Below are 14,952 nucleotides of genomic sequence, written 5' to 3'. Positions count from 1 at the left end.
ATGTTTTCCTCATTTCTAATGACTTAAACTTTTAACAATTGCACAAAATATGCAACCATCTACTCACTTTTGCTTTCCTTTAGTCTTCCATTTTTCTAATATTTGAAAAAGTAACAAAAAGGTAAGTATATTCCCTAAGAAACAAATATACTTTTTCAGGGACAAAGAACTTCAGCCCAGTTGGCTCTTTCAAACAGAGTCTTCTTGTAATCGTTGTGTTAAAAGATTTTATGGGGACTTGGCTAACTCAAGACTGGAAAATCATTTTTTTTTGTCTCGTTGTTCATTTTGAAACAGGGTGTCTTGTAGCGGAGCTGGCCTGAATTTATTTTGACACACATGCTGACTTTGAACTCCTGATTCTTCTGTCTCCATGATAAAGATAAATTGTACTGTTTTAGTTAGATTTTTCTACTGCTGTGATAACCACCATGACCAAACAAAGCTTAGAGAAGAAAGGGTTCATTTCAGTATACATTTCCACATCACAATTTCTCACCAAGACAAATCAAAGCCAGAACTAAGTTCAAGCCAACCTGGAAGAAGTAGCTGATTCACAGGACATGGGGCAAAGGTTTTTACTGACATGCTTCCTTATGTATTGCTCTGAATATTTTCTTGCAACATTCAAGACCACCTGCTTAGGATGGAAGCACCTGGAAACTTCTACTTGGATCACCAAATAAGAAAATGCACCACATGTAGGGTACATGTCAATCTAATGGGAGACATTTTTGAATACAGTTTCCTGTTTCCAAATGACTTTGCATTGTATTAAGGTGACATAAAAGTAGCCAGTACATGTACCTAGAAACACAAATTAATTCTTCAACATGAGGCTTCTAAAATAATATGAGTATCTGGAGTTGTCAAGGGCTCAATGAGTTGCTTAAATCCTTATTAACCAAATTTTTTCCTCTAGCAATAAAATAAAATAAAACAAGATCAAAACCAAAGAATTTAAATAAATTATTACTTCAAACACAAAGAAAAATATTTAATTAAATACTGTTAATATGTAACAGGGATACAATCACTGTCTGTCTAAAAGCCTATAAACTACTTTTCTACTCAACAATCTATGCTTGTAACATTAGAAATATTCACTTAAATCTCTTTCATTGGCTTTCCTTATCTACATGGTTTGGTGAGGAAATCTTTGAGAGCTATCTATCTCTCCACGCGTCTTTTGTTGCAACTAAATTTAAAAGTAAATTTAGAAATTGTTAACAGCATTTCCAAGAAACATCAGAAAGGGAGAGAGAGAGAGAGAGAGAGAGAGAGAGAGAGAGAGAGAGAGAGCGAGAGAGAGAGAGAGAGAGAGAGAGAGAGAGAGAGAGGTGGGAACGTTCTTGTATGCCATTTAGTTGTGATTTCACCAAGCTTTTATCCCTTGTTCTCCATCTCATTCATATTCTAGTTAAACATGGATTTGGTGGAATTTCTTTTTGAAAGAGTGAAATGAATTTGTTTTAGACGAAAACATATTTTAAAGGACAGCTGCCTGAAACACGAGGAGGAAGACAACTTTAGGCTAGTGAGGAGATCTGGACAGTACAGTTCATTCCCTGTATGCAGCCGGATTTAGAGTGTGGCTGAGGCATACCGCAAAATGGAAGTGGTCTTCTCCATTTTTATGTAAGGATTAAAAAGGAAGGATATACCTGGAAGGGTATTGCTTGTATTGTTTGTTCTTAGAAGCTCTGAAGACTCTCTTCAGCATTAACCATTAGGTCACTCTCAGTGGATTATTGTTTTACAATTCCAGAAATCGGAATGAAGTCTATATAGAGGCAAGTCAAATTTCACCCAAGTCTATTCACTTGCTAATTTGGAGAAAAGTCGAGAACATCCAGCCATCCGTAGTTCATTTTAACACATGGAGAAAACATTAGAAAATGAATTCATTGAGAACTTTCTGTTTGTTTCATTTTACAGACAAATACAAGAAGCTCAGTGTCTCTACCTCTGTCCAGCCCCGCCTCCTCTGCTTCAGAATTGTCTCTAGTCCTGTCCTCATACTGACGCCTCTGTGACCCTTTTGTTCCCACTACTCATCTACTAGTCTTTCTTTGCTTTCTACTTGAAGTTATCTTATCTTCAGGATCTTTCTGATCTTCAACCTTTATTTCTCTGGGTCACACTTTTAGACTTCAACTTGGTTTATTCAAATACTCTTTGAATTACCTGGTAGAAAACAAAGATTCTCTTGTTTTCTAGCCACAAAAGCAAGAGATTATAAGTAAGAAAGAATCTAGTAATTATTGATGATTCTATAAATTTTCTAGCAACTCACAATTTTAACTCAAATTTTCTTATCAAACACAATTACTTTGTATTTGATATATGAATTTCCCTGGCTCCTTAACTTATTTTGTTCTTTTCACATTAAAGACTTAGTGTTGCACTTGTTCTAATCTATTTAAATTCACCTGTGTGCAACAATAAAAAAAAACACAATCCCTGTCAGAACATTTCTTTTTATGTTATAGTTCTATTTCATCTTCCTCTGATTGACACTTGAGCTTAGCCTTTTAAATAGTGTTATAATATCCTCAAGTTAATTTCCAATACCTGGATCTATGAAGTAATGAATTGCACTCCTAGTTCCATCCTGGTATACACTACCATATAATAAAACTGAATAAGTCATGGAGGATCTGCATATGGAGGAATTGTTTATATAACGATAAGTTTCATTTCAGTAGTATTCTGTGAGGATATGCAAGACAAAAATCTCTGTCTTTTTCACAGTGTTTTACTATAATGAAGAAGACTGCAAGGCCCTCTTCTAGGAGAAGGTCATCTCAGATATGACCAGGCATAAGCTACCGGGAAACTTTTGCTTATTTTTCACATAAGATAAAAATTCTTCTTGAAACTTGATGTACTAGGGGTTGTGGAGGGAGCAGGGACACTCAGGGGAGGCATACACACTCTCAGAGGACAAGGGGAGGTTTATGGAGGAAGAAGTGTTTGAGGAGAGACAAAAGGAGGTGGGGGCATCAATCAGGATGCAGTGAGTGAATAAATAAATAAATAAATAAATAAATAAATAAATAAATGGAAGAAAAAAATAAAGATTCTGCTTTTCCTGTCCATAGTCTTTTCTTCTGAAAATAAATGTTATGTCAAAAAATAAACATAGTGATATTATAGATGGTTAGTCCACTTTGTTACAAGAATTTACTATTAACCATGCTATGCTTGAATTATCTGAAATTTATAGCAAATATAAGATTAAATACTTTATACCCAAAGAAAATAAGAATTTTGATTTAATCAGTCAGTTCCAAAGTTATTCATTTTCTGTAAGTTCATAGCTAACTATATTACAAAATCAATATCTTGGAAATATATTTCATATTCTAACTGCAATTAGCATCAAAATGTACATAAAGTGTTTTAACCTTAAATAATGTCATCAAAATGTATTAACTAAGGTTAGTCAAAAGAAAATAACCTCAAATTTTATGCATCTAAGTTCACTATGTTCCAGGCCAACATTTGAAACAGAAACAGAAGAATTCACCTTTGTTAGCCTTTGTTTTTATGACCATCACATTCTTTAATTCAACATTTCAAGAATGAAAACTAGCAAAATTAATTCTAGAGACTAAAATACTTTATTTTATAAAACATATTTTTCTAGATTCTGAATTTCTGTTATCTTACAAGAGTATACGTAGTTTTTATGGGATGAACCATTATTTCTGTTCACAGGAATAAACCACAAGCCTGTTTTAATATTTTCAGAGATTGAGCGATTATATAAATTTTAAAGTTATTATTCTGATAAACTAACGTAGTCATTTGTTTAAGAAATTCTCAGTGAGAGAGGATGAGCTTAATCCTGTGGAAACTTGATGCCCAAGGGAACAGGGATGCTGATAGGTGGGCTGATGGGAAAGCACCCTATCAGAGGCAGCAGGTGTGTGTGTGTGTGTGTCTGTGTGTGTGTGTGTGTGTGTATGTGTGTGTGTGTATTTGAAGAACTTGAGAAAGGGGGACCTAGAAGAGGGCAACTTTTGGAATGTAAATGAATAAAACAATTTAATTTTTAAAAAATCTCCCAATACCATAGATCTCAAAATTTCACACTGAATATATATTTTAGGCTGTTTCTCCATTTGCAATATATTCTAGTTTAAGTGTATGTAGAATATACTTATTAAAGAATAAGTATATGTGGTTAATAATATATATGAAAATCAGCAGTAATGTCTTGTTACTTAGACTGTAAAAAGAGTACAATAACAATTGATCATTAAAGCAAATTGTTTGTGTGTGTGTGTGTGTGTGTGTTTATATAAAATCCTCAAACTGAAAGCCACATGCGCACTTTCAGAGGATATTTATATACACACAATAAAGTCTCAAATATGGCTTCATAAACTAGAATGGATGAAAGTTTGGTATATGATGTTCATTCTACTGCTATTGTAAGGATAGTCCTGGGACAGAATGGACATTCAGTAAGGGAAATATATATATATATATATATATATATATATATATATATAAAATTTGTCAGCATTTTCAGAAGCCTACACTTTTTAAATCTGTATCAGCAATGCAGTGACTATGTGGTCCCTTATTCCTAGTTTTTGTAATTTATTTAATCTGTATGCAATGAGAGTAAAATTTTTAGTGTCAATCCAGATGCTTAGACATACAATGACATTACATTATTGCATTATGAATAGAGATGTGCTGTCCATTTTATCATTACTCAGTCTCAAATTTAAGGTTTTATTTTTTTGGCAGTGACTCTTCCTATGCGTTCTACGTGGTTTTTGAAACACTGGACACAATGTCTAGTGTTTCCTCATATTTCTTAGTATCTGAGCTTATATTTAATACATGATATCATACTCAGCAATTTTAGAATAATATTTTCTTCCCAAGAAGTTAAAAGAACGCAAGGTTGAGACCAAACCTAAAGAAATAACATGTCCGAAAATTAATGTTAGACCTTGCTTAAACTTGATAATTAAGTACATTTGGTAAGACTGCATATATATATATATGTTTGTATGTATATAGTCTTTTTGCAAATATATGTATAAAATATTTTATAAATATATATCACACACGCATACACATATATATATATATATATGTGTGTGTGTTTATGTGTGTGTGTGTGTGAGAGAGAGAGAGAGAGATTTGTAAACTCTGATCATAGTAAGCCATTTTTCTCTTAAAATAGATCAACAATTCCCTGCCATATAATTATGATATGCAAGGTATGTAATTTTTAATAACTCTGGTTCTGAGAATGTAGCTCAGTAATAAGATGTGTCTAACATGTGCCAATCCCTTCATTCCAGTCCCATTTCTGAACAATGAAGGAATGAGTGAATAATTCTAAATCCAATGATACCATTTTGTTTGAAGATCAGTGTTTGAGTTCTTAAACTTAGCTTTCTGAATCTGTTCTGACTTACTTAAAAGATAGCTTTTCGTATTCCTCATTAAATATTACTATTTGTTTCTGCTGCTTTGAAAACGGTGACAAATTGGCTATAACTTAGAGTCATAGAGTGGTATGTTGGTTTCCTGTGAGACTCGGGATTTCAATTTCTTTCCTTGCTTTACTTGTTTTACTTTATGACCAATATTTTGATATGGCTACATTCTCCTTTACTCAAATACATGAGGTTGTGTGTTATTTTTTCAAAGATCATTGTGTGTGTATACATATCTACTGTGTCTGTATGTGTGTGTGTGTGTCATCATATATTATTTTCTCTCCAAACAGAAGTTTATTAATCAATTAAGTAATTAATTATTTTTAAACAAACACTAAAATTGACTAAAGAAAACTAGAGAATTAGCTTCAAATACATGGTTAAAAACAAAACATTACCATCTATTTTATTCATTTTTGAGTATAGAAATCATAGAGAAATGATTGGCTACATAATTTTTTTAAGTATTTCTAGCATAGAATTAGAGATACCCTTTTGCATTCAGTATAGATATAACAGGTGAAGTTCATAAATCTTATACTGAAAGGGAGAATATTATCTTCATTTTTATATAATCTATTAATTATACAGAAAACAATTGTGCTTGCAAAAAATGTGTATCTCTTTTGTGTTATTGTAGGAATTTTGTGCCTATCCATCACTATATATAGCTATGTGCACAAAACTATCTTTGTAAATTGAATTAAGACTGAGTGGACTATTAAAATATGATCAATTATCAATCAATATGCTAACATTTTCATTTACTGCTTGAAGAGAAATTAGAGATAAATAGGTAAATATTTAATAATACTAAACTTTCTCAAAAAAAAATTGAGAGTGTAACTCACCTCCCAAACCCGGTCTCAGACGATTGTCATAACCGTCCAGCAGTCGATCCAAAATCCTTGTGAAGACAGTGGTGTTGTCTTTAAGTTCATCTTGGGAGGGCTGTCCATAGCTGAGGAAAAATATAAAAAAAACAATAGCATCACATTTCCACTAAAACCTCATATGATTCAAAATGTTTCTCAGCGTTTCTTACTTTCCTTGCTGTTGGGAGTTTGAACATCATTATATCTCTGGTCCTTGTTTTCTGTGTGGCCTCATCGGTGGCAGGCTTTTAATTTTAATATAGAAAATGAGTTCTAAATCTACGTTTTTAGTTCTCGGCACAACAAGTTTAGAAGAGACATATCTTCTCTGAGCAAACAAGACTGTTAACTCCTGCTGCAAGAAACATTTTGGAGGCTTTGATTTAAATTATTTATTTTTATCTATATATGTACATCTATATGTGAGTTACACAACTAATTCAAAGGTTCTTTTTTATTTAATGTGCAATTTGTTTATGTACCAAAACTCCTTCCTCCATTTCCTTTCCATATATTTGTGCATTTGATTTTTTTGGATATTCTTTTAAGATATTTAGGTAAGGAAGGTTCATAAATCATTTATTATGTTATATATATTTTTATGATGTGTTGATTTCTTTTAAAATGTATGAAAAAGTGAAAATTCATTCAAACCTTTATTTTCTTTAACTTTAGTCATTTCTGGGTTTAGACATAGAAGAACTGTTGGGAAAAGCAAAACTTTTGATGTATGGTGTACTCTAGGTGTAAGGTGGCATCGTGTTTTAAGACACAGCTAGTTAAGGGCAAAGCAGAGGCCAGAAATGAGTTCTTTTCACTTTCTGGAATAAGACTTGATTTTGAACCTTCGGCAGAAGAACGGCTCTTCCAGTTCTTTCTGTTTGGGGATATAGCTTCTGTCTCTCAGTGTTATTATTCTAGCTTTCAACAATGTAGGGCTGCACTTCCCATACCTTGTGTTTCCTATACCAACCACTTTATTATCTATGCAGGATTAATCCTGTTTTATGTAATGACCAGCATGACACCTTCAAAATCCTTGGAGAGAAGCAGTTTCTATCTTAGAAAAAAAATTACACTTGCTGACAAGTCTCAGTGAAAGCTCTGACCTTGAATGAAAAGCTTAAGTGGGTATAGGGTGTAAGATTAAGAAAGAGTAGCAAGTCTATATACTTTATATTTAAATTTTAGTATTCTTTTTTCTTCACTTGTATGTAGTTATATGGTTAATAAATGTAAACAAAATAATGGCATTTTAAACCAGAATTCATTGTTTGACAGGGACACCAAATATAACCTATGATCACCTCAGAAACAAATGCTGCTCTACGAATAATTAATTTGGTATAGGGAAAATTCAGACCACTTTTCTTTTACTTAATTTTATAGTATTTTATTTAAAACTTGCAGATAAATAAGCCACCACACACCAAATTAATCAGGCTAAATAGAAGGGAATAAGGAAGGACAGAATGCAGATAACAGCTACTTTAAAGATGCAAAGCTAATTTGTTTTTCGAGTTCTGATTCTTTCATAGATAAATGCTTAAAAGATACTCAATACGGAAAATTTAAACTTTAATGTGACTTTTCACTGCTTCTGTTTTGAATGCCTGTTCTAATTGTATACATGTTAATTGAGTTGTGTATACTTCCAATGACTACTTTTTTTCTGGTACAGTTTTAATTAAATAAGTAACTAAGTAAAATTTCTCTATGGTGCTAAATACATGGAATTTATTTCTACAGGATCATTTTTCATTCCATTAAACTAAATATTAATCCATTCACATCACACAGATTGAGAGCTTACTCTCATTTAGCAAGATCAAACACCTTGCTGTTTCATTTTGTTTTTTAAATCAAGTTTTCAGTGAACTTGTGACTTCCTGCACATCTCATTGGCAGATAACAGCAGTAAGGCAAAAGCAAGATCAGTTTTCTGAAAGTGAATATTTCTAAAAATTCATTGTCACAAAACCAAATGCCATCCATCATCTTTCAAGGACACTGGAAGGTCATCTTGATAAAGATAAAGAGATTCAAACACACCTAGGGATTTTGGAAACTCTCCACAGAGAAAACTGTTAGGGAGAAAGCAATGAGTTTAGGATGGAAAAGATGATGAGATAGAAAAACCTTAGGAGGTGGTTAGGCTGCTAACACAACCCTCAGAATCCCTGGTATCTGTTACCTTTATCTGTGCTTGTGTTTCCACAGCTTATGTAAAACGCAAGAAATCTGTTCAGCTTATGAACCTTGCTTTCAGCAATTGTTCAAATTGGAATGCAAATACCAAAGAGCTCACCCCCTTCCCACACAAACCCAGCTCTGTTCTCCCATTGGGAATGGAAACCTTTATTGTGATTTTTGTAATCAGGCTTATCTTCAGCCTTACATCTAATTTCCTATATAAAATTGCAACTTCCAAAGAACTCTAGGAGACGGACTAAGATGACTTTGGGGGGATAGAAATACTAATAACAACACAGAGTGCCCTAAACTGGATAAGCATTTTGAAGAGAAATGTCAGTTACTGAACCTGCTTCTGATTCCACATGAACAACTCTGTAATAAAACACTGTGCACTAACTCCATCTACAGGTCATTGTAATAGTAACACTTCATATAATTTTTCAAAAATCACTGATCACTTAACTCCTCAAATTGAGAATATCAGACAGTAATGTGTCTCTTGTGCTTCTGATTTGTGCTTATGAGATAATACTAAAAAAAAATAATAATATAGCCAACATCTCATTTAAAACGAATCCTCAGGAATTTCTGCCTTTCCAGGTGACTTCATATCGCTGATTTTTACTCATAAAGATTCACTTCATATTACACCTCAAGGAGTTTGGGATTTTATTATATGTTTAATACTTTATAATGAGGCACAAGAATAGACTAGACAAAAAAATCATTAAAGTAGAGAACAATATAAAATATTTGATTATTTAGCTAGTTGCTATTATAATATCTCATGTTCTTTATTGGATCATCAGAAAATATATTTATTAGTTCAAGTTACCGAAATTTATTCACAACACTTCCTCCAGTATTAATGCTAGATTAGCACAATTTAATTTTTTTATCTTGTATTTTACAACAGTCACCTGGCATATTCTATCTCTATGATTTTATTACTATGGTTTAAAACACAATAAGCATGTGTTTGTAGTCATGTAGCATTCAAGTTATTATAACTTATCTTTATTATAAAATATTATTTTAACTCCCATGCTTTTGTGAGTTACTCTCTGATTTTTGCAAATGGTTACAAAATTCCCGGTTGAAAAATTAACTTATAGCTTACAGAGCATACAGTCATTAATCTGATGACTTCTCCCATAAATTATGAAACTGTATTTTTTTTTTTGCTCAGTTACAAATGAAAACTAAAAAGTTCAGTTTCAGATTTAAAAGTTGAATTCATACATTTCCTAGTTTAAATTAAAAAAAATCTTGTTAAATATATTCTAGAAAACATCCAAACAAGAAAGTTATTTTCATGTTCTATTCTTCTTTAGTCATAGCTGAAATTTTATTGCAGTAAAGTTTTCTGAATTCCCTTAGTCATGAATTCATCCATGGACAATTTTCTTCCCCCTGATGGAATAAATGAAAAATTACAGAAATTGTCATGCAGATTTTTAAAGAAAATGCCCCCACCTTCTTCCCGACAGAGTACTCAGAATGAGGATCCAGGCCCAAAGATAGTCAGAGAGACCCCGACTTTTCTTCATCACGGGCTTGCACAGCTGAAAAGTGGAATAAGTAGAGATCAATGTGTCTTGCAAGAAACATCAGGTTATAACCACTAGGGCTGACTGAGGCAGTTCCGATGAATGCTTTGAAGTCAGGAAATGACCTCACTGGAATATGACACTCATTGGAAGCAATGGTAACCTGGACCATCCACTCCCCACCTTCCGTACCACCTTGCCATTCAGAAATTTACCAGTATGTTAATTTACCCTGTAAAAGTTGAAATGCTTTCAGGTAACAAAATTGCTAAACACAAAAACTGTGAGTTGCTTTCTAGAGTAGCCTTTGCACTTCTATTACTTGCTGATTTATTCCATTTTGTTGTTTATTGTCTAAAAAATAATAATATTGACCTTTCTGGTTTGTGCCCCTGTGGAAGTATCTGTAATGAAAGGTTTAAACGTGGTGTCTCTAACATGAGGGCATGTGGGTAGGTGGGATCTTGGTAGGCTAACACCTCTCTTGACAGAATGCATCTCTGAATTCTGGAGGTACCTTGATTTCAGAAGCAACTGTATTTACCTCTTTATAAAAACCATTGGAAACACACTGTTGAATGCCAAAGTCGTGCTTTTCCTCTGTGGTTGTTAAATATGCTCACTAATGTTTCTGTGGAGCCAAAGGATACACTTTAAAGTCGGGCCATGTGCTGCTGCTGCTGCTGCTGCTCCTGCTTCTCTCTCTCTCTCTCTCTCTCTCTCTCTCTCTCTCTCTCTCTCTCTCTCTCTCACACACACACACACACACACACACACACACGCACACACATCAATGCACACAAACATGCCCACACATATCTTGTAAGCATTCTCTAATTTCTACCAGGTTGCTTCTAGAAAACACTTCGTCTCAAACAGATGGAAGCCTAAGTGGTTCGCTTTGCACGAAGAGGAGGGGATATTTATTCCCACTTCGGTAAAACGCAATCAATCATTATCTGATTGCTGAACTTGGATATGGTAGGAGGATGCTGGAGGAACAAACAAGTACAGAATGGAAGAGTTAGAGAAACATCTATGTGTGTGCTATGTATTCATATAATTATGTGTGTGTGGATACATAATTATTAAGCCAAATTCTGAAATCCTGAGCACTACCTGGCTAAGAAGCAGATATAGTTACTTAAAACGCACTGAAATTAATTCCAGTCCTACTATGAAAACTATTACATGTATTTTATTTTACTACTTTCCTGAATCTTAACTCCTTAGTAGGATCAATCATGAATAGATGGAAGCTTTATAACCACCACCCCCCCCTTTTTTTTTACATTAAGCATTCTCTAGTTCCATGTGGTATGTATGCCTTTAAATACATCAACAAAATGCTTTCCACACTCTCCCAGATCATCCCAATCAGTAAGAACCATCACAGACAGTCATGTAAGCAAGGAAGCAGAATTCCTTTAGAGTGAAATGATGTAGAGATAAGAACTGTGAGCTTCCTCATAGTGTTCTCTTAATTTAGTGACTGGTTTTGACACACAGGAGTAAAATATGACAGGGCATCCTGGATAAATACCATTACGTTAACATATTGCATCCAAATGGCACAATGATAATTCTTCCTTTAAAGCAAGTTTAACCTCTGTTTTGAAGAGGAAAAACAACTTCTCTTATCCCTATTAATCCCTACTGATTCTAGAAAAGGAAAGAAAGTCTTGAATGGGTGAGAGAAAGAGATTCTCAAGCCGAGATACCATAGCTTTTTCACTCTTCTAATATTTGGAGAAAAGCAAACCTGCCATGGCACTTCAGTTGGGGAGGAAGAAAGTTTCTTGCGAATACAAACATAATAGTTGGAAGGAAGCACGAAGCTGCCTCTTGCCCCCTTTCCACCTCCATTCCTCCCCTAGCTAGAAGCATGCTCCACTACCCACCTCCCCTGCCACCCAGGTCAAGTAAGTTCAGCTTCTCATTTCCAGAATGGGAGAGACCCCTACACCAGAGGGCATTTCAGCTGTGGTGGCTGAAAAAGGGGAGAAGAGACGTGTTCAGGCAGGGTGAGCCAGTCTTCTCTAGAATGGAACAGAGTGACAGGTTTTCAGTCCTAACCTCTTAACTTTAGCTGATGGCAACCCCCAGCGCCCCTCCCCAACTCACCGCAGCTCCCCTTGGACAGGAAAAAAAAGAAGATGAGTAAAAGAAAAGAAAAAAGAGAAAGAAAAATGAAGAAAGATCAAAACAACATGTCACCACCCACCCCTCAGGGTACATTCAAATCTGCCTCAAAGAGGAGAGAAGGAAGAGAGACAAATCTACTCCTATACGGCTGCAGTTTTCACCCTGAAAGAAGAAAACATTCCTTGTTTCTACCTGCTCCCAGCTTCAGCTCCTGTCCTGCTGCTCCTGCTGTCTTCCCCACTAGAACATCTCTGCCTCTCCAGCTAGGACAAAGGCAGGTTGCAAGCTCTGGGGATTCGTGGTCCGAAGTCTCACTTACCTCGGGGCCCCCTCTGGGCACCGGATCGCTCCAGACCCGGGAGAAAAGTGTGGGAGAGAGGATCGCGGTGAGCCGGAGCTGTGCGAGTGTGCGAGCGAGCGCGGGCGCGCCGGGCGGAGGGCGTCCTCGCGCCGCGCTCACTCACACGGTCTGAGCCATCATGGACTCTGCGTGCTCCTGCACTGGAGATTTCATACCCAAATTTGCTTCCCAATATCCAATCTGCAGCTATACAACAAAAGATTTCTCTGTACCAAGACAGTAGTAATACGTCCCAGCGCAAACCGGATGTGAAATAGGCGGTGACTTCATGCCAGAGAGATTTTATTTTAGAAAGGAAGGTGGTACCAGCCACTGGATCTGGACACCAATCCGCCCATTTTTTATATGCAGCGCAATTTAACTTGCAGCACTCTGGCCCTAATCCCCATCTCTGTAGCTGCCGGCTCAAATCCTTTCTCAATCTGCTGCAAGCATTCCTCTATTTTGGGGGGAGGGGGGCTTAAAATGGGGGAAGGGAAGGGTAGAAAGGGTTATACATGGGGGCTTCACTTAGGATCGCTTCTCTCTTGAGATTTATGAGCACACTATTCTAAGGTGTGCTCATTAAAGCACAACCGATCCTTGTAACTCTGCTACCTCTGATCAAATATTTAACCACTGCATTCATATGAATGAACACAAGCTGCGAAGCAGGGAGATGTGGGCTTACACGTGTGGGGAGCGCTCTGTCCTCTTGACTTGCTCGCCCTCGCACACTCCCACACATATGTCTAAATCCCTGCGTGTTGCAGAACCAGGACTAGTGAGGGACAGCAGGAAGAACCCTGTCTGCTAGGGAATGGGCCCCTGAGCTTAAAGTCCTTCGTACTTTGTCAGATTCTGAGTGTTTTGCACCCCACCTTTCATCCACAGCATAGAGGACAGCCAGACAGGTTTCGGAACCCGGCTTTTTAACCTTTGCCTGCGTTGTCCTGAAAAGACACAGACACCCTTAACTCTGAATTTTGCAAGGTTTTCGAATGTGGAATATTTAACTTCACATAAATCATTTCTGGGTTTGAGAGGCATATCTCCATTTCCGGAAACATGCCTTTGCCCTGAACTCCATCATTTTTCGGTTCAGAAAATATGGGAAGGGGGAGGGATTTTTATAAGTCAGTGCGGGAAATGCTACTTTTTTTCTTCTTCTCTGTCCTCTTTTATTACCTTCCCTGGGAGTTCTCCACCCACAGATAATTATGCATTCAGGGAGTTTGTGTGTGTGTGTGTGTGTGTGTGTGTGTGTGTGTGTGTGTGTTCGAAATGTTCCTGAGGGACTGAGAGATGGATGACTGTGGATCCTTACCCAGGTTTTGTGAATGGCTTCTAGCTCAGGTCATGGGTGCTGTCTTCCTCAGGGTGCTGGTACACAATCACCAGCACCTCCAAGAGCTGCTTTTTCAGCACTTTAAAACCACATAGGGAAGAGGTGCTGAAAAGATGAGGCATCCTCCTGTCATACTTCTGGTAGATGAAGTCCGAGGTTTGAATGGACTGCTGACTATTTACTTCTAGTGGACTTCTGGCCGAGGAGAAATTTGAAATAGAGGCTAAGTGTTGTCCAAAACATTAAAAAGGGGAGAAACTAATTAGGCAGCCCCAAACATTTTTCTGTTTAACATTCTACAAGTTGTTCTTGATTTATGCTGCAAGGAAATCAGTTTATACAATGAAAACTTAAAGCTAGGTAGTTGCAATGACGTGGCCTTCACAGTCAAAGACCACATTCATAATGTGACTGTTCTCTGGCTATTGGAAGGCAGTGGTGGTGTGAATTACTAACAAGGAATTTTAGAGATAAACATTTGGAAGGTGGATTTGAGGACTGACTCGAAACGTCTCTTTTTAAGCAGTAATTGCCAGCGAAGCACACACTAAGGGTCGATGCACTCTTAAATACCAAAGAATACTGCCATTCTCTTGTGTGGCATAGATCCGTTTATATTTATTAATTAGTTTACTTGTTCACTGGGCAGCTTGTAAAGCAAAACTGACTTTACTGAAGTTCTGAAACCCCAATACCAATCCATAGTTTCAGTGTCTTTAAAAAAATAACCCATAGTCATAAAAATATGACAATTTTAAATGTCTTCCCTTCTCTGGACAAAAATTGTTGTATTTCCTTTTACAGATCTCAACAAATAGAGGGAATTTTTGGCTCTTGCATCTAATGTCACACAACTAAATCTCTCCATTGATTAAGATTTTGCAAACGCTTGGCCCTGAAGTGTTATCATTTGAGAAAAATCTCTCGGGAACAATTTCAATCACATATTGTTTTATGTACCACTACAACTGCATGCAAGTATACAGCATTTCCATACACTAGAAGAATACATTAAAAAATTATA

At 36.0% G+C, this 14,952-nt stretch overlaps 1 protein-coding gene across 1 annotated transcript in view; it reads right to left on the bottom strand.

Annotated features, from left to right (window-relative positions):
• Gabra1 (gamma-aminobutyric acid type A receptor alpha1 subunit) overlaps positions 1 to 13,330 on the bottom strand; it is a 53,717-nt gene extending 40,387 nt beyond the window's left edge. The window contains exons 1-3 of the mRNA XM_028777636.1: positions 12,560 to 13,330; positions 10,022 to 10,110; positions 6,326 to 6,435 (exon numbers count right to left, since the gene is read on the bottom strand). Coding sequence (XP_028633469.1) covers positions 6,326 to 6,435; positions 10,022 to 10,095 — 184 coding nt within the window. The 5' untranslated portion in view covers positions 10,096 to 10,110; positions 12,560 to 13,330. The remainder of the gene's footprint in view (positions 1 to 6,325; positions 6,436 to 10,021; positions 10,111 to 12,559) is intronic.
• Between the last annotated feature and the right edge of the window lie 1,622 nt (positions 13,331 to 14,952).

Source organism: Grammomys surdaster, unplaced genomic scaffold, assembly GCF_004785775.1.
Source record: "Grammomys surdaster isolate TR1022 unplaced genomic scaffold, NIH_TR_1.0 313, whole genome shotgun sequence".
Classification (NCBI taxonomy): Eukaryota; Metazoa; Chordata; class Mammalia; order Rodentia; family Muridae; genus Grammomys; species Grammomys surdaster.
This window is presented reverse-complemented; position numbering and strand designations above follow the sequence as displayed.